At 48.9% G+C, this 26,209-nt stretch overlaps 1 protein-coding gene across 1 annotated transcript in view; it reads right to left on the bottom strand.

Moving 5' to 3' along the window:
• Positions 1-1,864: 1,864 nt before the first annotated feature.
• LOC118087724 (protein Shroom2-like) overlaps positions 1,865-26,209 on the bottom strand; it is a 30,068-nt gene continuing 5,723 nt past the window's right edge. The window contains exons 2-10 of the mRNA XM_060275369.1: positions 25,333-25,498; positions 24,981-25,222; positions 22,751-23,299; positions 19,484-19,636; positions 15,457-15,564; positions 12,532-12,811; positions 4,961-5,154; positions 3,385-3,537; positions 1,865-2,515 (exon numbers count right to left, since the gene is read on the bottom strand). Of these exons, the coding sequence (XP_060131352.1) occupies positions 2,081-2,515; positions 3,385-3,537; positions 4,961-5,154; positions 12,532-12,811; positions 15,457-15,564; positions 19,484-19,636; positions 22,751-23,299; positions 24,981-25,222; positions 25,333-25,498 (2,280 nt within the window). The 3' untranslated portion in view covers positions 1,865-2,080. The remainder of the gene's footprint in view (positions 2,516-3,384; positions 3,538-4,960; positions 5,155-12,531; positions 12,812-15,456; positions 15,565-19,483; positions 19,637-22,750; positions 23,300-24,980; positions 25,223-25,332; positions 25,499-26,209) is intronic.

Raw genomic sequence — 26,209 nt, forward strand, 5'->3', positions numbered from 1 at the left:
AAACTTCATCTCTGTTTTGCCAAAAAGGTTCGTCTTTATTATTCCAGCGAGGTACCAGGACTCACAGCCGTGGTGGCTCAAGAGAGGGCAAAACTCACCTCAGGCAGGGAGGTGGCAGTTTGTGTCCTGGAGTTAAACGGAGGAGGCTTAGTAGGGTAACCTGAGGCGCCAAGAAGTTGCCAGAGTGAAAAGGGCAAACTTTTACAGTAGGGAATCAGACTGAGAGAGACCCTTTACTGTAGGCAAGAGGTTATTCCATCGGACAGCCTAGAGTTTCTTAAGGTACCAGGCCACGTAAGCTGGAAGGTTCTCCTTACTAAGGAACCCCATAAGTAAAAAGGGTTTATTTTTGAGGCGACAGGAGAAGAGGGTGGTGTTTTCCCCTCTGAATTCCTGTGTCGCATTGATAGTAAGAGAGAGTGGGACACATCGTCACAGGGAGTGACAGGAAAGAGGGAGAGACAGACAGAAAGAGAATGCTCCTATCTAGTGACGGGAGCACTCACAGGCTCCGGAAGAAGAACTCGTATATGTGCGCTCGTAAGGGCCCTCCCAGCTCCTCTAGAAATAAGGTTGCTCCCACAATGAAAGGGTGTCCGAGATGGCTCTGCCACGCATGCGCACAATGCCACCCGTCTCATTTTTCAGACACCTCCCTATGACCATCAGCGCACACGTGGAGTCTTTACACCGACTCCCAATGTGTTCTTTGTCTTCTTTAGAAAAGCTGGTTTCAAACAAAACACACACACAAACCTCCTTTTGGAGCCGCGCAGGCGTGAGCGCTCTTTATCAAATGATAATAGTGACATAAGCATAACAAAAGTTAATTTGGGGGTTAAACTAAATTTTTTGGGGGGGGCACTGGGCGGATCTTTGCACCCCCCGGTGGCGCATATGCTAAAGATGGCCGTCGAGAAATTAACATGTGCCATTAAGGTAAGACGAGGAATATGCAGGAGGAATGATTTTGAGGAGATATGGAGGGTGTTTGTAGAATTTGTACCGTTAAAATGGAAAAGGGGGTCAAACCATCGCAAGAGGTGTTGAAATTTTGGGAGGTTGGATAGTTATAATGGAATGGTCTCAGTGTTGGGGCGCACACTTTTATTCTCATTTATTTATGATTATTACTTTGTCCTAAGAATTTTAAATTCAAAATAAAATAAAAGCGATGCAGAAATGTGGAGAAATTGAACTTAGAAACGAATGGACAAGTGGTGCGTCACGGCAGCATCATTGTATGACCAGGGGGTGATATTGCAGGAGCTACCAGAGGAGGCTACCAGAGGACCCCAACAGATTGACCAGGCTCCTCGCAGCCCTCAGCACAAACTGACCCTCTCCTTTCACCCTGCTTGTACCTGCCTCCCAGCTTAGCTGATGAGACCCTCGACATCACACTGGGAGCCCGTTTTTACTTACCTTTTCCCGGTGGTCCCCCGTATCACTTCGTCGCCCGTTTTTCTCCGTTATTTTCTCCTGCCGGCGGCCATTTTTTTCTTTCCGATTTGCCCTTCTATGGGCACCAAAAAAGGCCGCCGCCGGCTTCAAAAGCCGCATCTACGCATGTCTGGAAGTGCATAGACGCGACTTCCGGTGTCGGCGGCGGCCATTTTTGGTGCCCATAGATGGGCGGAGCGACACCGGAAGTTGCGTCGACGCACTTCCTGACATGCGTACAAGCGACTTTCGAAGCCGGCGGCGGCCATTTTTGGTGCCCATAGAAGGGCAAAGCGACACCGGAAGTTACGTCGACGCAACTTCCGGTGTCACACGGCTGCCGGTCCCGGATTCTGCAGTCCGGGACTTGGAAGGTAAGCTGGGAGCACAGAACCTTTTCCAAAGGAGTACGCAAGCGCAGTCTTGTTTCGGAGAGACCTTTAATTGCAATGGGATCAGTTGCCTGCATCACAGGCGGAGGATGGTGCTGGCGAAGTTGGCTTCCGTGGGGTTAACGGTTCCTGGGTTGCACGAAACCGGAGCTGTAGTAGCCCGCAGCTGGAGCTGTAGTAACCCAAAAGCTTCAGTTCCATGGAGGAACACTCTTCATCTGGTTCTAGAGCTGGAAATCTTTTGACTACGAAGACGACGGGCGAGGTGGTGAACGCTGCCGGGACGTGGACCCTCCTTCTTCCCCTTTCCTTTCGACGTTCCCCGTTGTCGGTGGCGTGGCCCCAGCCGACGGCAAGGCAACCCCTATCCTGGAAGTGCTCGGTTGGGACAGCCACTGACCTGGCTGGCTTTGGGCCATGTAATCTAGCAGCTCGTCCAGGTTCTCCCTGGCGGTGTTGATTCTCTCTCGGCTCTGTAGGATCAGGTAGGTTGGGAGCTCCCTGAGGGAGGCGACGGAGGACAGATGAGAGTGGAGCTCTTCCATGCTCTCGTAGACCCGAGTCACTTTTTCCTGGAGGTGAGAAGGGAGCTCGGCGACATGCGGCAGGAGATTGCGGTAGGTTGTGTACAACTCGTCGGCCAGGACCCGGGTCATGGTCAAAGCTTTCATCTCCAGTTGCTGAAAGAGGATAGAGCCCTTTTTAAGTGGAGCAAAGGCCACCATGGAAGAACAGGGAGAACTTCACCTAACTGAGGCCAGTGGCATAGCGTGGGTTGCCAGTGCATGGAGCCATGCGGAGGGAGGGAAATGGACGGAGGATCATAGCTGCCAAGTACCCTGTTTTCCCCGGGAAACCCCGTATTTACTTACCTTTTCCCGGTGGTCCCCCGTATCACTTCGTCTCCCGTTTTTCTCCGTTATTTTCTCCTGCCGGCGGCCATTTTTTTCTTTCTGGTTTGCCCTTCTATGGGCACCAAAAATGGCCACCGCCGGCTTCAAAAGTTGCATCTACGCATGTCTGGAAGTGCATAGACGCGACTTCCGGTGTCGGCGGCGGCCATTTTTGGTGCCCATAGATGGGCAGAGCGACACTGGAAGTTACTTCGACACAACTTCTGGTGTCACATGGCTGCCTAATGGCGTCCACATCGCACAGGAGATTGCAGCCACAGAGATAAGAAATGAAGAGTTGTTCCATTGTCTGGAGAGTTCGCTTCCTGGTTCACATGGAGAAGCCAGCTACGGAAGTGCAGAGCTGTATTGAAACTGTGCACCCCTGGCAATTTTGCGCCCCTGTGGCCCTCCCCACACTATGCCACTGAACGAGTCCTGCTCTAACACTCCCTTTGACTGACCCTTCATTCTCAGGCTCCGCCCCTTATATCTCAGGAAGACGGCTTGCTCCTGTAATTCCACCCCTCGCCACTAGAGGCAGCCTGAGGTTGATAGTGCTTCTCAGCTTCCCCCTCGCCAGAAGGGCTGTTTCCGCAGACGCCCAGCCCATTGGCCAATTTGCCCTTGGACGCCTCCGTTCCTCACCAAGATACCTCAGGCAATAATGAGAGCGACCTCTGCATGCCACCGGGCGGCTGCTTCTGGGAGGCGGCCTCCAGCTTTGTAGTCCACTGCGGCAAAATGTTTGACAAGCTTTCGGAGACCTTTTGGAAACTGGAAGGGCCCGGGCTAAGGGACTGATCTAGCTGGGGGGGGGAATTAAGAGAGAGAGAGAAAGAGAGAGGAGGTTACTGCTGTGACATAACAAGAAGTACTCTGGCTTGCACAGAAATCCATTTACTTTGCAACATGCTAAAACCTGAAGGGCGTCTGCTTCCTGGGAGCTGCATTGGCTGGCCTTCTGTGATGGGGCGGGAAGTCAGAAAAAGACACATTTATGTATTGAAATATGTGTGTTAAAACTTTTGAAAGTTTAATAGAAAAATTGTGAAAATATGAAACTGAAAACTATGGAGAGACCTGGTCTGAATAGATCATGGGTAGGCAAACTACCCATTATGGTGCTGGAGGAGACTCTTGAGAGTCCCATGGACTGCTAGAAGATCAAACCTATCCATTCTTAAGGAAATCAGCCCTGAGTGCTCCCTGGAAGGACAGATCGTGAAGCTGAGGCTCCAATACTTTGGCCACCTCATGAGAAGAGAAGAATCCTTGGAAAAGACCCTGATGTTGGGAAAGATTGAGGGCACTAGGAGAAGGGGACGACAGAGGACAAGATGGTTGGACAGTGTTCTCGAAGCTACGAACATGAGTTTGACCAAACTGCGGGAGGCAGTGCAAGACAGGAGTGCCTGGCGTGCTATGGTCCATGGGGTCACGAAGAGTCGGACACGACTAAACGACTAAACAACAGGCAAACTAAGGCCCTGGGGCCGGATCCGGCCAATCGCCTTCTCAAGCCAGCCCACGGATGGTCCGGAAATCAGCTTGTTTTTACATGAATATAATGTGCCCTTTTATTTAAAATAATAATAATAATAATAATAATAATAATAATAATAATAAAATAATTGTACCCCGCCCATCTGGCTGGGTTTCCCCAGCCACTCTTGTATTTGAATGTTTGAACAGGTCATGTTTTTAATGTATAAAATTATCAAAAAAACCTAATAAAAATTATTAAAAAATAAAAAAGTCATTAAGCACTACTTGAATTAAAACAGCAATAAAAAGATCTGTTAAAAGTAAAAACAACAGCAATAATAAAAACACAGGATGGCACCAGCCCTTTCCTAAAACACAGTCCGTTCCTAAAGACCTGTTGGAACAAGGAAATTTTCAGCTTGCCAGTGGAAGGACAGCAAGGACAGAGCCCGCCTGGCTCCTCTAGGGAGGGAGTTCCAAAGTTGCCTGGGAGGAGCCACCACCGAGAAGGCCCTCTCCTGCGTCCCCAACAAGCATGGCTGTGAGGATGGGGAGACTGAGAGAAGGACCTCCCCTGAAGATCTCAGTGCCTGGGTAGGTTCATGACGAGACTGGAAAAAGGAGAAACTGACAGATTTGCTCCCAGTTAACTTGGGAAATGTTTGGAGCACATAACGGCGGAGAGTTCCGAACTGCGGAGAATTCGCAGCGAGCCGCTTCTGCCCGATGTTCAGCCTCACTTACCATGTCCAACACCTGATCGAGCCGCGAGAGCTGTTCGTTGGTGTTCTTGCGGGTCGATTTCAGCCGGTGCAGCACAAACCTGAAGGCCCGGTTTCTCAGCTGGGTGGAAAGGAGGCTGATCCTCATGAAACAGCCCTCCTTGCAGAGGTCGTCTTTCGACGTGTCACGCTCTTCTTTCTTCACGCTAGCGTCAGCTGAGAAAAACATGCGGATAGGAGGTGCAAGACACTTCAATTATATGGGGCTCAGATTTGGACTGGCACTCACCTTGGATCTACGGAAGCGGTCCAATCAAAGTTCGTAAGGCAAATTTTCTCTGTCCCACCCTGTGTCCCAAACACATCATTGCGCCTAGAGGCTAATCTTCCCCTGGTAGAATTACGGATTTGCCGCAGGACACTTAACTATTGGCTTCGCCTAACTTCAAATCCCCCCGGTCTAATATCCCTAGTACTGCAAGATTGTCACAAGAGCGCCCGGACTAAAATTGTCTATCAAAAACTTCGCTCTTGTGGTTTATCACCACAACAGCTACTCACTTTGGGTTTTAGTAAAAGGTAAAGGGACCCCTGACCATTAGGTCCAGTCGTGACCGACTCTGGGGTTGCGCGCTCATCTCGCATTATTGGCCGAGGGAGCCGGCGTACAGCTTCCAGGTCATGTGGCCAGCATGACAAAGCCGCTTCTGGCAAACCAGAGCAGCACATGGAAACGCCATTTACCTTCCCGCTGTAGCGGTTCCTATTTATCTACTTGCATTTTGACGTGCTTTCGAACTGCTAGGTTGGCAGGAGCTGGGACCGAGCAACGGGAGCTCACCCCATCACAGGGATTTGAACCGCCGACCTTCGGATCAGCAAGCCCTAGGCTCAGTGGTTTAACCACAGCGCCACCTGGGTCCCTACACCTGGGTTTTAGTAAAGCAGTCTAATTTGTTGGCATCTAAAGTAAAGCGAGATGAGCGCCGCAACTCCAGAGCGCCACAACCCAAGAGTCGTCCGCGACTGGACCTACTGGTCAGGGGTCCCTTTACCTTTAAATGATATAAAGCACTAGAACAACTTGCCACAATAAGGAAATTTTGCCCATGGTATGACCATTAGGTCCAGTCATATCATGCCCTTCTGGCTTGCCCTCTTTATAAAGACTTGAGGAATGAGATTATCGCCCCTCTTTTATTGTCCATTCTGGGTCGCCCAGCCACTGCCACAGTGTCCTTTCTCTGGGCAGATCAAGGTGAGCAGGTGACAGCAAAGGTGGCAAGATTTTTAGCTGGGGCAATCAGAATAACATCCACTATTTGACTATTGATTCGAAACCCTAAAATGTATTTTATATAATTGCTTTTAAATTTCTATTCTTTGTATATCGTATTGTTGTTTTATTGCTATGGCCAATGGCTGACGCAAATAAAGATTCATTCATTCACACTGCAATTAAGAACTATCTGGCCCATTTAAGATGTCAGCTCCAGAAACCAGCTTGCCACAGCTTCCTTCCTAAATTTATTTTTATTCATTTTACTAAATAACAACAGTTTTATTATTTGTACCCTGCCTATCTGACTGGGTTGCCCCAGCCACTCTGGCAGCTTCCAACAGATATAAAAACATAAGAAAACCTCAGCTTCCCTATACAGGGCTGCCTTCAGATGTCTTCTAAAAGTCAGATAGTTGTTTATTTCCTTGACATCTGATGGGAGGGCCTTCCACAGGCCGGGTGCCACTACCGAGAAGGCCCTCTGCCTGATTCCCTGCCTGGTTATCCCACCTTTCTTCCAAGAAGGCTCAAGGCCCCTCTCTCCCCATTTCATCCTCTCAACAACCTTGCAAGGTAGGTTGTTGTTGTTGTTATTAATTAATTAAACAATCATGTGGCGGTTCACAACTTAAAAGTACAAGACAAGAACACAAGTAATAAGAACAACAATAAACCAACAAGCCCCTTTCCACAAACACATTTGAAAATGCACATAGAAAATGCTAATCAGCCAAAATGCGTTCCGGGAGTCCTGGAACCTTTCAAAAACCAAGGCGCAGCTTCTGATTGGCTGCAGGACCATCTTGCAGCCAATTAGAAGCCGCAATGGAGGTTCGGCTTCCAAAAAAACATTTGAAAACTGGAACCCTCACTTCCTGGTTTTCGATCATTCGGGAGCCAAAACGTACAAGTTCCAAGGTGTTCGAAGACAGGGAAATCCAAAATTATATGGTCTATCTCACGTGTTCTTAGCTAAAGAGCAAAGCCTATTCTGGAAGGGTATTTTGGGGGGAACCTCTCAGACCATGGGTGGGCGAACTAAGGCCCGGGGGCTGGATCCAGCCCAATCACCTTCTAAATCCGGCCAGCAGACGGTCCGGGAATCAGTGTGTTTTTACATGAGTACAATGTGCCCTTTTATTTAAAATGCATCTCTGGGTTATTTGTGGGGCATAGGAATTCGTTCTTTCCCCCCTGCAAAATATTGTCCACCACCCCCACCCCCCCGCACAAGGTCTGAGGGACAGTGGACCGGCCCCCTGCTGAAAAAGGTTGTTGAGCCCTGTTTTAGACAGTAGAAAATGAGGGGGAATGCATTTAAGCGGGCTAATGTAAAAAGCAAGGGAGATAGGGAAAGGTACAGGAAACTGAATGCAGATTTCCAAAAAACAGCAAGGAGAGACAAGAGGGTCTTCTTAAATGAGCAATGCAAAGAAATAGAGGAAAACAATAGAATGGGGAAAACCAGAGATCTGTTCAAGAAAATTGGAGATATGAAAGGAACATTTCGTACAAAGATTACCATAATCAAGGACAAAAGTGGTAAGGACCTAACAGAAGCAGAAGACATCAAGAAGAGGTGGCAAAAATACACAGAGGAATTATACCAGAAAGATATGGAGGTCTCGTACACCCCAGGTAGTGTGGTTGCTGACCTTGAGCCAGACATCTTGGAGAGCGAAGTCAAATGGGCCTTAGAAAGCACTGCTAATAACAAGGCCAGTGGAAGTGATGATATTCCAGCTGAACTATTTAAAATTTTAAAAGATGATGCTGTTAAGGTGCTACACCCAATATGCCAGCAAGTTTGGAAAACTCAGCAATGGCCAGAGGATTGGAGAAGATCAGTCTACATCCCAATTCCAAAGAAGGGCAGTGCCAAAGAATGCTCCAACTACCGCACAATTGCGCTCATTTCACACGCTAGCAAGGTTATGCTTAAAATTCTACAAGGCAGGCTTAAGCAGTATGTGGACCGAGAACTCCCAGAAGTGCAAGCTGGATTTCGAAAGGGCAGAGGAACCAGAGACCAAATAGCAAACATGCGCTGGATTATGGAGAAAGCTAGAGAGTTCCAGAAAAATGTCTACTTCTGCTTCATTGACTATGCAAAAGCCTTTGACTGTGTCGACCACAGCAAACTTTGGCAAGTTCTTAAAGAAATTGGAGTGCCTGATCACCTCATCTGTCTCCTGAGAAATCTCTATGTGGGACAAGAAGCTACAGTTAGAACTGGATATGGAACAACTGATTGGTTCAAAATTGGGAAAGGAGTACGACAAGGTTGTATATTGTCTCCCTGCTTATTAAACTTATATGCAGAATTCATCATGCGAAAGGCTGGACTAGATGAATCCCAAGCCGGAATTAAGATTGCCGGAAGAAATATCAACAACCTCAGATATGCAGATGACACAACCTTGATGGCAGAAAGTGAGGAGGAATTAAAGAACCTTTTAATGAGGGTGAAAGAGGAGAGCGCAAAATATGGTCTGAAGCTCAACATCAAAAAAACCAAGATCATGGCCACTGGTCCCATCACCTCCTGGCAGATAGAAGGGGAAGAAATGGAGGCAGTGAGAAATTTTACTTTCTTGGGCTCCTTGATCACTGCAGATGGTGACAGCAGTCACGAAATTAAAAGACGCCTGCTTCTTGGGAGAAAAGCAATGACAAACCTAGACAGCATCTTAAAAAGCAGAGACATCACCTTGCCGACAAAGGTCCATATAGTTAAAGCTATGGTTTTCCCAGTAGCGATGTATGGAAGTGAGAGCTGGACCATAAAGAAGGCTGATCGCCGAAGAATTGATGCTTTTGAATTATGGTGCTGGAGGAGACTCTTGAGAGTCCCATGGACTGCAAGAAGATCAAACCTATCCATTCTTAAGGAAATCAGCCCTGAGTGCTCCCTGGAAGGACAGATCCTGAAGCTGAGGCTCCAATACTTTGGCCACCTCATGAGAAGAGGAGAATCCTTGGAAAAGACCCTGATGTTGGGAAAGATTGAGGGCACTAGGAGAAGGGGACAACAGAGGACAAGATGGTTGGACAGTGTTCTCGAAGCTACAAACATGAGTTTGACCAAACTGCGGGAGGCAGTGCAAGACAGGAGTGCCTGGCATGCTATGGTCCATGGGGTCACGAAGAGTCGGACAGGACTAAACGACTAAACAACAACAACAACAATGTAAAAACTGCAATTATAAAAAATAGTTGGGAATCATTCCTCGAAGAGGCTGTAAACCTAAGTAAGCAGATGAGGAGACAGATGCCTGAGTAGGACAATGGTTTTGAAATTATTATTTTTAAATGATGATGATACTGGGGATTAACATCCCCACCCCCACCCCCGCCAGCCAGCTACCCTTAGGTGATTTGCAACCAAGCACAAGATTACAGTGGAACCTTGTTTTCCAAACCCGGAAAACCCGGAAGCAAGTGTTCTGATTTTCAAATGTTTTTTGGAAGCCAAAACGTCCAATACGGCTGTCAGCTATTGTTTCCGGGGTGCCTGCACCAATAAGAAGGTGCGCCTTGGTTTTCGACCATTTTAGAAGTCAAACGGATTTCTGGAACAGCTTAAGTTTGGCATTTTTGTTTTTGAGGCTTTTTCGGTTCATTTGTTTTTGTGACTGTGTGGAACCCAGTTCAGCTACTGATGGATTGATTGTGTGACTGTGGAAACTGATAAAAGGCCCCCCCCCCATCTAAATAATGACTATCACCAGTGCAGGTAAGAATTTTTTTAAAAAAATTAAATGTACAATACTGTCTTATTTATTTTATAGTATAGTGCATTGATTATTGCTTTCATTTTATGGATCAATGGTCTTCTTATTTTTGTTCTTGTTTAGTCGTTTAATCGTTTCCGACTCTTCGTGACCCCATGGACCAGAGCACGCCAGGCACTCCTGTCTTGCACTGCCTCCCGCAGTTTGGTCAAACTCATGTTCGTAGCTTCGAGAACACTGTCCAACCATCTCGTCCTCTGTCGTCCCCTTCTCCTTGTGCCCTCCATCTTTCCCAACATCAGGGTCTTTTCCAGGGAGTCTTCTCTTCTCATGAGGTGGCCAAAGTATTGGAGCCTCAGCTTCAGGATCTGTCCTTCCAGTGAGCACTCAGAGCTGATTTCCTTCAGAATGGATAGGTTTGATCTTCTTGCAGTCCATGGGACTCTCAAGAGTCTCCTCCAACACCATAATTCAAAAGCATCCATTCTTCAGCGATTAGCCTTCTTCATGGTCTAGCTCTCACTTCCATACATCACTACTTGGAAAACCATAGCTTTAACTATACGGACCTTTCTCGGCAAGGTGATGTCTGCTTTTTAAGATGGTCTTGGTAGATACTAAAATTCATCTTAAATAGCTGTTTTAGGGGTTATTTTTTAAAGCCTGGAATGGATTAATCCGTTTTGCATTACTTTCTATGGAAAGCGTGCCTCGGTTTCAGAACGCTTTGGTTTTGGAGCGGACTTCTGGAACAGATTGAGTTTGACAACCAAGGTACCACTGTATTCAGAGAACAACGGGAAAATAATATGCAACATTGCTTTAAACCAGGGGTCAGCAAACTTTTTCAGCAGGGGGGCGGTCCACTGTCCCTCAGACCTTGTGGGGGGCCGGACAATATTTTGAAAAAAATAAATAAATGAGTGCTCACTGGAAGGACAGATCCTGAAGCTGAGGCTCCAATACTTTGGCCACCTCATGAGAAGAGAAGACTCCCTAGAAAAGACCCTGATGTTGGGAAAGATGGAGGGCACAAGGAGAAGGGGACGACAGAGGACGAGATGGTTGGACAGTGTTCTCGAAGCTACCAACATGAGTTTGACCAAACTGCGGGAGGCAGTGCAAGACAGGAGTGCCTGGCGTGCTATGGTCCATGGGGTCACGAAGAGTCGGACACAACTAAACGATTAAACAACAACTAAAAATAAATGAATGAATTCCTAGGCCCCACAAATAACCCAGAGATGCATTTTAAATAAAAGCACACATCAGGGGCATTGCTTGCCGCTTTGGCACCTGGGGCGCCAAAGCAGAGGCACCCCCCCCAGGGCGGGGCACCGCTCCGTAGTGTTGTGACGTCATGACGCATGGGCGTGACACCCCTTGCTGGCACGCCCCTCGCCTCCATCCTGGGAGAGTGTGCGTTGGCTGAGCAAGCCCTGCAGCGCCTAGCGAGGTTTTCACCAGGCGGCTGCCAGGACCGGCTTGCTCCCTCGGCCGACGCGCGCTCTCCCTTCCTGCTGCGGAGTCGAGGGGCATCACAAGCGTTGCCTCACTGGCCCGCCCCTCAAATCCACCCAGGGAGAGCACGTGACAGCAGGAAGGGAGACCGCGCGTCAGCCGAGGGAGGAAGCCGGTCCCGGCAGCCGCCCGGCGAAAACCTTGCTAGGTGCTGCAGGGGCTTGCGCAGCCAGCGCACACACTCCCTGCTGCGGCACGCTCTCTCCCTGGACGGAGGCGAGGGGCGGGCCAGCAAGGGGTGTCATGCCACCCACAAGCGTGACGCCACCTCACGTGCATTTTGGGGAGGGGCGCGTGTTTTGGGGGCGGGGTGGGCAGCCGTGATGGCGCCCCTGGGATCGCGCCGCTCGGGGCGGTCCGCCCCCACCGCCCCATCTTCCTTTTCCCCAGGCACACATTCTACTCATGTAAAAACACCAGGCAGGCCCCACAAATAACCCAGAGATGCATTTTAAATAAAAGGACACATTCTACTCATGTAAAAACACCAGGCAGGCCCCACAAATAACCCAGAGATGCATTTTAAATAAAAGGGCACATTCTACTCATGTAAAAACACCAGGCAGGCCCCACAAATAACCCAGAGATGCATTTTAAATAAAAGGACACATTCTACTCATGTAAAAACACCAGGCAGGCCCCACAAATAACCCAGAGATGCATTTTAAATAAAAGGACACATTCTACTCATGTAAAAACACCAGGCAGGCCCCACAAATAACCCAGAGATGCATTTTAAATAAAAGGGCACATTCTACTCATGTAAAAACACCAGGCAGGCCCCACAAATAACCCAGAGATGCATTTTAAATAAAAGGACACATTCTACTCATGTAAAAACACCAGGCAGGCCCCACAAATAACCCAGAGATGCATTTTAAATAAAAGGACACATTCTACTCATGTAAAAACATGCTGATTCCTGGACCGTCTGTGGGCTGGGTTGAGTAGGCGATTGGGCCAGATCTGGCCCCCGGGCCTTAGTTTGCCTACTCAAGTTTTAAACAAACAAACAAGCAAACACCCTTGGCTCCCAACATGGTGTCCGTTTCTCACCGGGGCTGGTGTCTGGTGGAGGAAGATAATAATTCAGCCACTGCTCAGACTTTTCCAGGGCTCGGTCGATGGTTGTTGCAAAGACCTTCCCGACCGGGGACTCCACAAACGAGCTGATGCTATTTGCCATGGAGGAAGTGCTGGCATCCTGAATCTCGGAGGCAATGTCTTCCATGGCGTTGTGAAACGTCTTGTCCTTTCCCCTCTGGGTGAACACGGCCGCTTTGGGCTTGAAGCGCGTCATGTCTGAAGGGGCTGGGTCCACCCTCGCAGGCCAGGCCTAGGAGGTTAAGAGAGGTTAGGAGCAGGGACAGGGTTAGGCAATACGGTGCCCTGAGCGAGGACAAACATTGGCCGCTCCCTCCCCAAATACCCCAGTACAGTTGTTTTTTTAATGGCTCTTCCCAGTAGGTACCCATATAAATATGCATATTATTATTATTATTATTATTATTATTATTATTATTATTATTATTATTATTATTATTTTCACCCCTTTGGCTTGATGTTCTGTGCAGGGGAACGGCCCGAAACATTCTAAATCTGGTGCTGTTGAATGGAGGGTTTCTGCGTTCGTGCCACTTGGCGGTACAATTTGTTCTTGACGAGAGGGAATTTCATAGAATCATAGAAGAGTTGGAAGAGACCACAAGGGCCATCCAGTCCAACCCCCTGCTGAGCAGGAAACACCATCAAAGCATTCCTGACATATGCCTGTCAAGCCTCTGCTTAAAGACCTCCAAAGAAGGAGACTCCACCACACTCCTTGGCAGCAAATTCCACTGCCGAACAGCCCTTACTGTCAGGAAGTTCTTCCTAATGTTGAGGTGGAATCTTCTTTCTTGAAGTTTGAATCCATTGCTCCGTGTCCGCTTCTCTGGAGCAGCAGAAAACAATCTTTCCCCCTCCTCCATATGACATCCTTTCATATATTTCATGTTTTTTTTTAAAAAAGAACAACTTTTATTAGGAATAGTTACAGGTAGGTAGCCGTGTTGGTCTGACGCAGTCAAAAAAAAATAAAAAAAATCCTTCCAGTAGCACCTTAGAGACCAACTAGGTTTGTCATAGGTATGAGCTTTCGTGTGCATGCACACTTCGTCAGATACACTTCTGTTTCAGTGTATCTGAAGAAGTGTGCGATAGGCATAGGCAAGCTCAGCCCTCCAGATGTTTTGGGGCTACAACTCCTATCATCCCTAGCTAACCGGACTAGTGGTCAGGGATGATGGAAATTGTAGTTCCAAAACAGCTGGAGAGTCAAGTTTGGGGATGCCTGCTCTATACCTTCACCTATGATTCTATATTGTAAGCAAATATTGCATGGTGGTTTCTGAGATCAAGGGAGCAGGATTTTGTCTATCCTTGGATACAAGATGGCAGGTTGAAATTTCAAAACTGGTTTTAAAATTCAGTTGATTTTTTTTGGTTTCATAGAATTCGTGAGCCATGCCAGGGATTAGGGCTATATAAAGGTAAAAAAAGGGTAAAGGACCCCTGGACGGTTAAGTCCAGTCAAACCTGACTACGGGGTTGTGGCGCTCATCTTGCTTTCAGGCCGAGGGATCCGGTGTTTGTCCGCAGACAGCTTTCCGGGTCATGTGGCCAGCAGGACTAAACCACTTCTGGTGCAACGGGACACCGTGACGGAAACCAGAGTGCACAGAAACGCCGTTTACCTTCCCGCCGTAGCGGTACCCATTTATCTACTTGCACTTTGACATGCTTTCGAACTGCTAGGTTGGCAGGAGCTGGGACCGAGCAATGGGAGCTCACTCCGTCACGGGGATTCGAACCGCCAACCTTCCGATCGGCCAAAAGGCTCAGTGGTTTAGACCACAGCGCCACGCACTCCCGTTATACAATGGTTTTAACTGTCTTTATATGTGCAGTTTTTAAATACAAGTTTTTGTTGTGGAATCGTTTTGAGATGCTTTATAGCAGTGTTTCTCAACCTTTTTTGGGCCACGGCACACTTGTTCTATGAAAAAAAAATCCCGCGGCACACCAACTCTGTGCCACCCTGTATTTAGTTTAGTTTGGAGGGGAGACGTAAAGCATGCCACTGAAGAAGGGTGGTGCGTCCATTTGCAGAGGCGTTAGTTAGTTTGCAGTTCTTGGGTTTTTTTTTTTAAAAAAAGAAAAGCCCACAAGACAGAGAGGCTGTCTTCCGTGGCACCTTAAAGGCTGGAGCCCACTTTGTCTATCTCTTGGCGGTCCTCAGAGAGAGGTAGATTACACACACGGGTGCAAAAAGTGCATGGTGTAAAAGTTGGAGTTTAATGGCAAAAGACTGTTGAGGGGTTCCTTTGCGGGTCTGTTCTGCATTATGTCCTTGGCGGAGCCACTCGCCGCCTTCTCCCCGTGCGCGCAGCCCCGGCGGCGGAGTTTCTGCAGCGGAAGGGAACAAACGACGGACCGACCTCCGATCGGTCCCTGTCTGCGTGGGCTGGGGCTTCTTGGTGAGGCTCCCTTTTGAGGCTCCCACATGCGGCTCCAGAGCTGCGGGTTGCCGACCCCTGGGCTAGCTAGAAGAGCACCTCACCTTCTGCAGGACTCCTTGCCGAAGAGGCCGCTCACTCCCGCGCCGACCAAGCCCCGGGTGCCGCCAGCAAGAGGAGCGAGAGCGAGACAAACAGCAGCAGGCTGTGGTGGTGGCTGTTGAGAGCTGCGCTCGCCCCGCCCCCGTCGTGACCCGGCCGGCTTCCTTTCCGGCGGGTCAGCGCCCCTAATGGCGGCTGCCAGTCAGGTGACAGGGCAGCAAATCGCCCTTCTCGTCGCCAGCGTCTCGCGGCACACCAGCCAGCGTCCCACGGCACACTACTGTGCCGCGGAACAGCGGTTGAGAAACGCTGCTTTATAGGAAGTGGTTCATAGAAGAAATGGAAAAATAACAGTACCGTGCTCTAGCTGGCCTAAAACTACCTTAGTTTCCGTTTGGGTCACAATCTCCTTTCCCGAGCGGGAGGCCATGGGAGGTTCGTAGTTCCTTAGCAATTTTTCCTTAGAGACTTTCTCTGCGGCTGCTTCAGGCTGGAAGCGAAAATGAATGAAAGGGACAGCGCTGAAAAGAGGAGCTGAAAGTTGGGGGATTCGGGGCAGGAAAAAGGGAAGCCCTTATTCACGCAGCACAAAGTCAAACTGTGGAACTCACTGCCCCAAGATGCTGTGATGGCCACCAACTTGGAGGACTTTAAAGGAGAATTAGGCAAATTCATGGAGGGAGAGGGCTATTGGGACACAAATTCTGGGGTGTAGAAAATGGAATGGGTTTTCATGGGTGCACAAGGTAAACACACACATACGAAACATGTAAACCACATCTGAATTAGTACAGGGCAGCAACCCCAACGGCATTCCGACTCTCTTAAATCACCCCAAATATTTCCCTGCAGTAGAAGTTCTCAAAAAAAAAAAATCCTTGAATTTTGGGCCATACTGGGAGTTTGTCTATTTGTTTTTATTTAGCAAGCACCGAAAATAGTGTAGTGAAGGTGCTCGGCATCAAGAGGCAGGGAGTTCCGAAGTGTACCTGCTGCTGGACTAAAAGATCAAGCGGAATCCAACAACATCGGCGGGGCCCAGATGTCCCCTATCCTTGCTCTAGAACAGCGTTTCCCAAAAACTTTGGTCTCCGGCTGTTGTTGGACTACAACTCCCACCATCCCTGGGCACTGGTCCTGCAAGCTAAGAATGATGGGAGTTGTAGTCCAACAACAGCCGGAGACCCAAGTTTTGGGAAGCGCTGCTCTAGAAGCACACACCTTCCATAAATTAAGAGGGGCTTGCCCCTCTGCTCTTCAGACCCCATTCTTTTGAAGACAGGCAACCTGATAGTAGGGCACCTTTTCAGCATTCCCTGCTACTTGAGAAAACATTCAGCAACTGCAAAGACATGGGGACATTAAAATATATATATTTTAATATATATTTTAAAAATCACATGGTCACTTAGTTTCCGAGTCATTTCCAGGAAAGGAAACTGCCAGTGGGTTGAAAACTGATGAAGTCAAAGTTTGCTTTCTTCTTGGCACGAGGAAGCCATGGCTTCTCCTGCTGGGCGTCCCTTCCAGAATCTTTGCAATGAAGCCACTTGCTCCATCTGCCTGGAATATTTTAAGGCTCCAGTGATCACCACCACAGTGTGTGGGCGCAACTTCTGCCGGTCCTGTTTGAGCTAGTGCTGTGGGGGATCTGAGGCAGAAGCTTCCCGCCCTCACTGCAGAGAAAGAGTGCGGCAGAGAAGCCTCCTCTCCAATCGGCAACTGGCAAACTTTGTGGCCTTAATCGAGAATCTCGGAGATTGAGGAGGGGAAAAAGGAGAAAGAAAAGGAGCAAGAAGAAGAGTTTGGATTTGATATCCTGCTTTATCACTACCCGAAGGAGTCTCAAAGCGGCTAACATTCTCCTTTCCCTTCCTCCCCCACAACAAACACTCTGCGGGGTGAGTGGGGCTGAGAGACTTCAAAGAAGTGTGACTAGCCCAAGGTCACCCAGCAGCTGCATGTGGAGGAGCGGAGACGCGAACCCGGTTCCCCAGATTACGAGTCTACCGCTCTTAACCACTACACCACACTGGCTCTCAGAGGAGCCTGCGAGGAGCCCCAGGAGTCTTCTGCAAAGTCCACGAAGCTCCCATCTGTGTGGTGCGTGACAGATCAAATGCGTATGAAAATCACAAGGTCATTCCTCTGAAGGAGGCTTTTGAGGAATGCAAGGGAGAGATCTGTAGCCGGCTAGAGATTCTAAGGAAGGAGAGAGAGGAGATTCTGGCCTGCCGAGCAGACCTGGACAACAAATGCAAAGACCTCCTCAAATTAACGGAAACGGAGAGGCTGAAGATGGTGCAGAAGTTTAGACAACTGCGCCAGTTCCTGGAAGAGCGAGAAGAACGACTGCTGCCTCATGTGAAAGAGGTGGAGAAGGGATGAGGAGCTGGCCAGACTCTCCAGGAAACTCTCCTCCCTTGAGAGGATCATCCAGGAGATGGAGGGAAAGTGTCAGCAGCCAGCGAGCAAACTCCTTTAGAATATGAGAAACTGTCCGGAGAATCCACTGCCTTTCCCTCCAGAGCTGAGGAACAGGATCTTGGAATCCTGCGATCTAAATCGCCTTGTGGAGGATGCGACCGAACGACTGATGCTCTGCTGTTCAGGAAAACAGATTCAGAAAGACGCCCAGTCGCCCAGAAATCTCCAGAGAGCAAAGGTCACTCTGGAAGGAGACATGGCCCATCCGGAGCTCTTCCGGTCGGAGGATCGGAGAAGCGTGAGATGGGGAGACCGGAAGCAAGACGTACCCAAGAACCCTGAGAGATTCGGCAACTCATGCTCTTCTGTGTTGGGACGCGAGGGATCCAGAGCCTTCATCTCCCCTCATTGCCACTGACAAGGCGGTCACGAAGCACGTTCTCCAACTCTGAGAAGTTGCATAACCGGGCAGTTTGGCGGATGGAGGTCACAAACCCAGTTATGGTTTCCCCGGGGGCTTGCTGCTTTGCGTAGAAGGCATTTCGGCAAGCTACCACCGAGGGCTGCGGCGAGAAGTGCCCCTTCAGTCGTTCCATTATTGCTTTGTAAGAAACGGTAGCAGCATCTCTAGGTGCAAGGAGAGCCCGGGCGATTTCGAACATCTCCTCTCCGCAGACGCTGAAGAATGTCGCCCTCTTCTTGGCGTCGTTGGTGACTTCTTTCACTTCTAGGAGGAAATGGGTGGCGTACCCTTCCCAGTCTCCTGATGCTGGGTTGAATGACGAGAAGCTGCTGTTGGTTGCCATTCTGGGTTCCTTGGGTCCTGGAGCTGGAGCCTGGATGCACGGTGCGATGCAGCGGTGCGGCAGGGGGCGGTGCTGCGGTGCAGTGCGTGATGGCGGTCAGCTCAGCAGGATCCCATCCTCGTCGCCAGTGAAATATACTCGGAGTCGAGAGTGAATTTCATGCTCTTTATTCAGCTTGTAGTAGCAATAGAGGAAGAAGAGAAGAATGGCCCTTTCCCCAAAAATGTCTGCTTATATACATTATTTACACAGGTAGGTAGCCGTGTTGGTCTGAGTCGAAGCAAAATAAAAAAATTCCCTTAGTAGCACCTTAAAGACCAACTAAGTTTTTATTTTGGTATGAGCTTTTGTGTGCATGCACACTTCTTCAGATACACAGTGTATCTGAAGAAGTGTATCTGAAGAAGTGTGCATGCACACGAAAGCTCATACCAAAATAAAAACTTAGTTGGTCTTTAAGGTGCTACTGAAGGAATTTATTATTATTATTTACACAATGGGCCTTGCGTGATTGGCTACTTCAGGGTTGCACCTGTGGGCCAATCAGGTTGCGGATTGACTTCTGCCAGCAGCCTGATTGGCTGCTCCTGTAGGCCAATCAGGTTGCGGATTGACTTCCACCTGGAGCTGGATTGGGTGGCTCCTGCAGACCAATCAGACTGCTGCATTCTGGATCCTATTGTTCTAGGATTCAGCTCAATACATAACAGTCCCCAAGTTGGGAGCCCAGGGGGATCCGGGTGACTCTGGACTATCAAGGGGGAGGGGTGTCTTTTTCTGACACCGACTCAGGAGCCGAACTCTACGTGTTCTCAGGTGCCTTGTTCTCAGGAGAGACCCCCCCCTTTATATCTGTGGGGATATAAAACCCACCTCAAGATTTCCTGAGGAGACTAAATCTGCCATTAGGCATTGCTCTCCAGACCAGGATGACTGATAGAAAAGAAACATTTACCCGTTGGGCAGTTTCCCCAAAGGCCCTTTGAGAGGATTCATTCCGGTCAAAACCAGCAGAAATGACAAAGCAAAAATGAGTTGTTGTTGTTGTTGTTGTTGTTTTGCAATTTCCTTCCTTTCCCCTGATTTCCCTCTGCTGCTCACTGTCTCCTGAAGAAGTAACAGTCCTAATAAATAATATTTCTCCCCCTCAAAAAAATAATGATAAAAATATGGTACCTTTTCCTCCGGCAGGAAAACCGAAAACTCATTTGAGGCTGTTGCCCAGGGGATCAGCAGCTCTTGCTCCGACGTCTGCCGAGGGGGGGTCCTCACTTTCTCTGGTTGGGGCTCAGGGCTTGGCAGCAGCGGCTGATGCGTGGCGGCTATTTCCTTAAAAAAAAAAATTATTGAATTTTCACAAAAAGAGAACAAAGAAATACACAAACCATAAAATAAACATAACATACAATACCATAAACCATGGGCGTACCCAGGATCAAAACTGGGGGGGGGGCGCACACCAGCCACACCTCCAGCCACGCCCCCCAGCCACCCAATTGGCTGGCTGGCAATGACGTGGCCAGGATCCCTCCAGGAGGCATGGTCAACATCCACGCCCCCCCAGAGGAAAGGGGGCCATTTCCAAGGCAGCACATGGAGCCACCAACGCTTGCACTCCTGCTTCTCCCGCTCCTTTAATGGCAGCAGTGACTAGCACGAGGCAGCAGCAGCAAAACTGTCGCTGTTGAAGGAAACCTGGACCTGGACCTGGGCTAACTTCAGCCCACACTCCTTCAAGTCACAGAGAGCACAGCACAGAAAGTGCTGCCCCACAATGCTCCGCGGCACCTCATTTGCCGCTGCTGCCATTTCGCTTCAGCCAAGCAGGCTGAGGCGGAGCACAGCAGGCAGCGTCCTTGCCTGTCCTCTCCAGCTGCCCTGCTTCTAGGGGGGCAGCTGCCCCCCTGCCCCAAGCTGGGTACGCCCATGCCATAAACATCACATTTGTTGTCGTTTAGTCATGTCCGACTCTTGGTGACCCCATGGACTAGAGCACGCCAGGCACTCCTGTCTCCCACTGCCTCCTGCAGTTTGGTCAAACTCATGTTGGTGGCTTCAAGAACACTGTCCAACCATCTCGTCCTCTGTCGTCCCCTTCTCCTTGTGCCCTCAGTCTTTCCCATACAATGAAATAAACACTTCCAAAATCCCCCTCACCCCTCACTTCCCCTCACCCGTGCATGATCTCCATTTTCTAACTTTTCTCGTAGTTGTGCTATATCCCATCAATAATTAATTCTCATATCCTACCTTTATCTTCTTATTTGCTCTTCTCTGCGCGTTTCAAATTGTTGTTGTTTAGTCGTTTAGTCGTGTCTGACTCTTCGTGACGCCATGGACCATAGCACACCAGGCACTCCTGTCTTGCACTGCCTCCCGCAGTTTGGTCAAACTTATGTTCGTAGCTTCGAGAACACTGTCCAACCATCTCATCCTCTGTCGTCCCCTTCTCCTAGTGCCCTCCATCTTTCCCAACATCAGGGTCTTTTCCAAGGATTCTTCTCTTCTCATGAGGTGGCCAAAGTATTGGAGCCTCAGCTTCAGGATCTGTCCTTCCAGTGATCACTCTGGGCTGATTTCCTTAACAATGGATAGGTTTGATCTTCTTACAGTCCATGGGACTCTCAAGAGTCTCCTCCAGCACCATAATTCGTTTGCCTCGGTGCATTTATACTGGCAAGCGCTCTGAGAGTATCTGTGTGCTTGCATCAGGGTTTTTTTTCTTTTGGGGGGGGGGAGAGTCCTTCTGGAGGCCCAGCTTGCAAGCCTTGTTGCTTCAATGTGAGACTTCTTGGGCAGTTTCCTAGTTCTGCACTGCGGGAAGAACTTGCAGATATTTGTGGCTTGGAAAACGGAGGAAGTGGTGACATCGTTGTGCTGAGAATCGTGGTTCAGAGAAGACTCAGGCAAGGCAGGGGCGGAGAGGTGCTTCTCATTTCCAGTCAGCAAGTTGTCTGAATAAAGAGTCGCATTGCCATAAAAGAGTCGCGTTGCCAAAACCGGGCTCAGAGTGGCTAACATCAGATATTCGATGGCTGTTGTTGTTCGTTGTTTAGTCGTTTAGTCGTGTCCGACTCTTTGTGACCCTATGGACCAGAGCACGCCAGGCACTCCTGTCTTCCACTGCCTCCCGCAGTTTGGTCAGACTCATGTTCGTAGCTTCGAGAACACTGTCCAACCATCTCGTCCTCTGTCGTCCCCTTCTCCTAGTGCCCTCAATCTTTCCCAACATCAGGGTCTTTTCCAGGGAGTCTTCTCTTCTCATGAGGTGGCCAAAGTCTTGGAGCCTCAGCTTCAGGATCTGTCCTTCCAGTGATCACTCTGGGCTGATTTCCTTAACAATGGATAGGTTTGATCTTCTTGCAGTCCATGGGACTCTCAAGAGTCTCCTCCAGCACCATAATTCAAAAGCATCAATTCTTCAGCGATCAGCCTTCTTTATGGTCCAGCTCTCACTTCCATACATCACTACTGGGAAAACCATAGCTTTAACTATACAGACCTTTGTAGGCAAGGTGATGTCTCTGCTTTTTAAGATGCTGTCTAGGTTTGTCATTGCTTTTCTCCCAAGAAGCAGGCGTCTTTTAATTTCGTGACTGCTGTCACCATCTGCAGTGATCAAGGAGCCCAAGAAAGTAAAATCTCTCACTGCCTCCATTTCTTCCCCTTCTATTTGCCAGGAGGTGATGGGACCAGTGGCCATGATCTTGGTTTTTTTGATGTTGAGCTTCAGACCATATTTTGCGCTCTCCTCTTTCACCCTCATTAAAAGGTTCTTTAATTCCTCCTCACTTTCTGCCATCAAGGACGAGATGGTTGGACAATATTCTTGAAGCTACGAACATGATTCTGACCAAACTGCAGGAGGCAGTGGAAGACAGGAGTGCCTGGTGTGCTCTGGTCCATGGGGTCACGAAGAGTCGGACACGACTAAACGACTAAACAACAAGCTGCAATACTCGCCAATTTCTTCATAAGGTTTTAATTTAAGCTCCCCTTTTTTCCCATTGTTAATTGTTAATACGTTGGACAGGTTGATTCTGTATTCTTTTTTCTTATCGCTGCCACCGCCAAGGGTGAGACCCAGAGGGGTATTTTGGGCTCTAATACCCACCTATACTTTTTCCATACTTTATAAAGTGATTTCCGTACAATATGGTTTAGAAATTCTTTGTGTACCTCTACTTTCCCGTACACAAGGTACTCGCGCCACCCAAACATTTACCTGTTTTTCCAAAGGCCCTTTGAGAGGATTCATTCCGGTCAAAACCAGCAGAAATAACAAAGCAAAAATGAGTTGTTGTAGCTGTTGTTGTTGTTGTTGTTTTGCAATTTCCTTCCTTTCCCCTGATTTCCCTCTGCTGCTTACTGTCTCCTGAAGAAGTAACAGTCCTAAGAAATAATATTTTCCCCCCCCAAAAAATAATGATAAAAATACGGTACCTTTTCCACCGGCAGGAAAACCGAAAACTCATTATCTGAGGCTGTTGCCCAGGGGATAAGCGGCTCTTCCTCTGACGTCTGCCGAGGGGGGGTCCTCACTTTCTCTGGTTGGGGCTCAGGGCTTGGCAGCAGCGGCTGGTGCGTGGCGGCTATTTCCATGAACGCTGCTAGCGGAGGGTCCTCCTTCCGTGGCTGTGGAACGATAGGCAACACTTGAGGGGGTGGCGGCAGAGAAACTTGCGACCCCCTCTCTTTTGGTGGAGTCAGCGGGGTCTCCCTCTCCCTCTCTACAAGTGTCCTCGAGAATGTCACCCACTCGCTCTCCAGAGAATCTCTTGGCACTGGGGGGCTCATTCGCCCCCTCTGCGGAGGTGTCAGAGGGGGCACCCATTCCCTCTCTGGGGCTGTTAGAGGGGTCACCCACTCCCCTTCTGCTGGTGGCGGTGGTAGCATGGGTGCTGGTGGAGGCGAAGACGCCAGCACCCACTCTTGTGAACCCTTCTCTTCCGGGAGGTTTTCTGCCGACGCTTCCTTCCAGTCCTCGTCTTCCTAAGGGAAAGAAATCGCTTTTTAAGTATGGACTGGCACCGCAGAGCTTCTGACCAAGGAGTTTAAAAGAAGTGACAAGTTCTGTAGAATAAATATCCTGGGAGCATGCAGTAACAATCATTTTAGTATTTATACCCCGCCCGTCTGGCTCCGTTTCCCCAGCAGAATATTGAAAACATGATAAAACATCAAACATTAAAAACTTCCCGGTACAAGACTGCCTTCAGGTGTCTTCTAAAAGGTAAAGGTACCCCTGACCATTAGGTCCAGTCGCGGACGACTCTGGGTTGTGGTGCTCATCTCGCTTTACTGGCCGAGGGAGCCGGCGTTTGTCCGCAGACAGCTTCCAGGTCATGTGGTCAGCATGACTGGCCAACCAGAGCAGCGCATGGAAACACTGTTTACCTTCCAGCCGGAGCGGTCCCTATTTATCTGCTCCCACTTCAACATGCTTTTAAACTGCTAGGTGGGCAGGAGCTGGGACCGAGCAATGGGAGCTCATCCCATTGTGGGGATTCGAACCGCCGACCTTCTGATCGGCAAGCCCAAGAGGCTCAGTGGTTTAGACCACAGCGCCACCTGCATCCCCAGATGTCTTCTAAGATTGTTTATTTCCTTGACATCTGATGGAAGGGCAGGAGCCACTACTGAGAATAATAATACCGTAATAATAATAATAATAATAATAATAAATTCCCAATGGAATATTAAAGGTAAAGGGTAAAGGGACCCCTGACCGTTAGGTCCAGTCGCGGACGACTCTGGGGTTGCGGCGCTCATCTCTCTTTACTGGCTGAGGGAGCCGGCGTACAGCTTCCAGGTCATGTGGCCAGCATGACTAAGCCACTTCTGGCGGACCAGAGCAGCGCACGGAAATTCCGTTTACCTTCCCACTGGAGCAGTACCTATTAATCTACTTGCACTTTTTGGAGTGCTTTCAAACTGCTAGGTTGGCAGGAGCTGGGACCGAGCAACAGGAGCTCACCCCGTCGTGGGGGTTCAAACCACCGACCTTCTGATCGGCAAGCCCTAGGGTTTAGACCACAGCGCCACCCGCGTTGCCCAATGGAATATTAAAACACCAAACTTTACAAACCTCCCTAAACAGAGCTGCCTTCAGATGTCTTGTAAAAGTCAAGTAGTAGTTTTTATTTCCTTGACATCTGATGGGAGTGCATTCCGCAGGGAGGGCACCACCACCGAGAAGGCCCTGTAACCTCACTTCTCACAGTGAGGGAACCACCAGAAGACCCTCGCAGCTCTACCTCCGTGTCCGGGCTGGACAATTGGGGGGGGGAGACACTCCTTCAGGTATACTGGGCCAAGGCCATTGAGGCCTTCAAAGGTCAGCACCAACACTTTGAATTGTGCTCGGAAACATACTGGAAGCCAGTGTATCTCCTTTAGGACCGGTGTTATATGGTCTCGGCGGCCGCTGTCACGTCACCAGTCTGGTAGCTGAATCCTGGATTAGTTGTAGTTTCTGGGTCACCTTCAAAGGTAGCCCCATGGAGAGCGCGGTGCAGTAGTCCAAGTGGGAGATAACCAGAGGATGCACCACTCTGGCGAGACAGTCTGCGGGCAGGGAGGGTCTCAGCCTGTGTACCATTCCTATAAATGTGAACCAAACCACATCCCTACCTGGTCCCCACCTAGCTGATTTTTTAAAAAATCAACGTACCTCATCTGGCAATTCCTGGTGGGACGCTATCTTATTTTCGAGAGGCCTGGAAGCGGCAAGTTGGTCTTCGAAAGAACGCTGCAGCCCACTCCCTGGTCCCTCTTGAGAAAAGCTATTTTCCGCTCCCGGGAGCAGCTCATATTCTGATAGCATCGTCTGCATCACAAGCTCGTTCTCGTTGGTGCCCAGCAGCTCCTCGCCCTGGAAGGACAGCCTCTCGAGTCTCGCTTGAGCTTCTGTGGCTGTGGGGAAAAGCACACCGTGTCAGCTTTCTTGCCCGCGAGCCCATCTCGGGAGACGCCGCTTACCAGCTCCCCGTCTTCGCTCGCCTGCCAGTCTGGTTGGTACTCACTTAAATACCTCGTGTTAGAGGGTGCAAGGCTATTGCTCTTGGTCCTGGTGGAAATCCTCCTGATGGCTTCATCGGGGACACACAGAATGCTACTTGTGCTGTGAGGGTCTGTCGCGTCGGAAGGCCAGCTTGGGTTGTGCAAGATCTGAAAGCTTGTATCTGAAAGCTGAGGGATAAAGGTGAGGTGGTTGGTTTGCAGAGTCTCCAAACAACCCCCCAAAAAACAAGGTTCTGCTTCTTAACGACAAAAGCACTACAGTCCCAATCCCTTAATCTAATCTAATCGAATTGATCTATCAATCTATCGATCTATCAATCTATCTATCGATCTACACACACACAAACACAAACACAAACAGTGCTGTTTTTCTTAAAAAAATGTTTAGGGGTACTCTCATTTTGACTCAAGAAAATCACCATTCTATAGCTCAAATCGGGAAAAATAAATGCAGTAAATGGACAAAAGTACAAAGATTCGCAAAATGTTTAGGGGTATGCATCCCCCCAGAAAAAAAGCACTCTGTATGTGTTTTATATATATATATATATATATATATATATATATATATATATATATATATATATATATAATGCAGGCATAGGCAAACTCGGCCCTCCAGATGTTTTAGGACTACAACTCCCATCATCCCTGACCACTGGTCCTGTTAGCTAGTGATGATGGGAGTTGTAGTCCCCAAACATCTGGGGAACTCAAAATTAAGAAAATGGAGGGAGATTGCCACCGTGTATAAGAGTACCCCACCTTTTTAAACATTCTTTTTTAGTATATAAAAAAGTTTGTCTTATACACGTAAAAGTACGGTATATGTAATGTTTTCAGTGAGGGAGCAAAGTGAAAGCAAAGAAAATCAAAACA

Source organism: Zootoca vivipara, chromosome 6 (genome assembly GCF_963506605.1).
Source record: "Zootoca vivipara chromosome 6, rZooViv1.1, whole genome shotgun sequence".
NCBI lineage: Eukaryota > Metazoa > Chordata > Lepidosauria > Squamata > Lacertidae > Zootoca > Zootoca vivipara.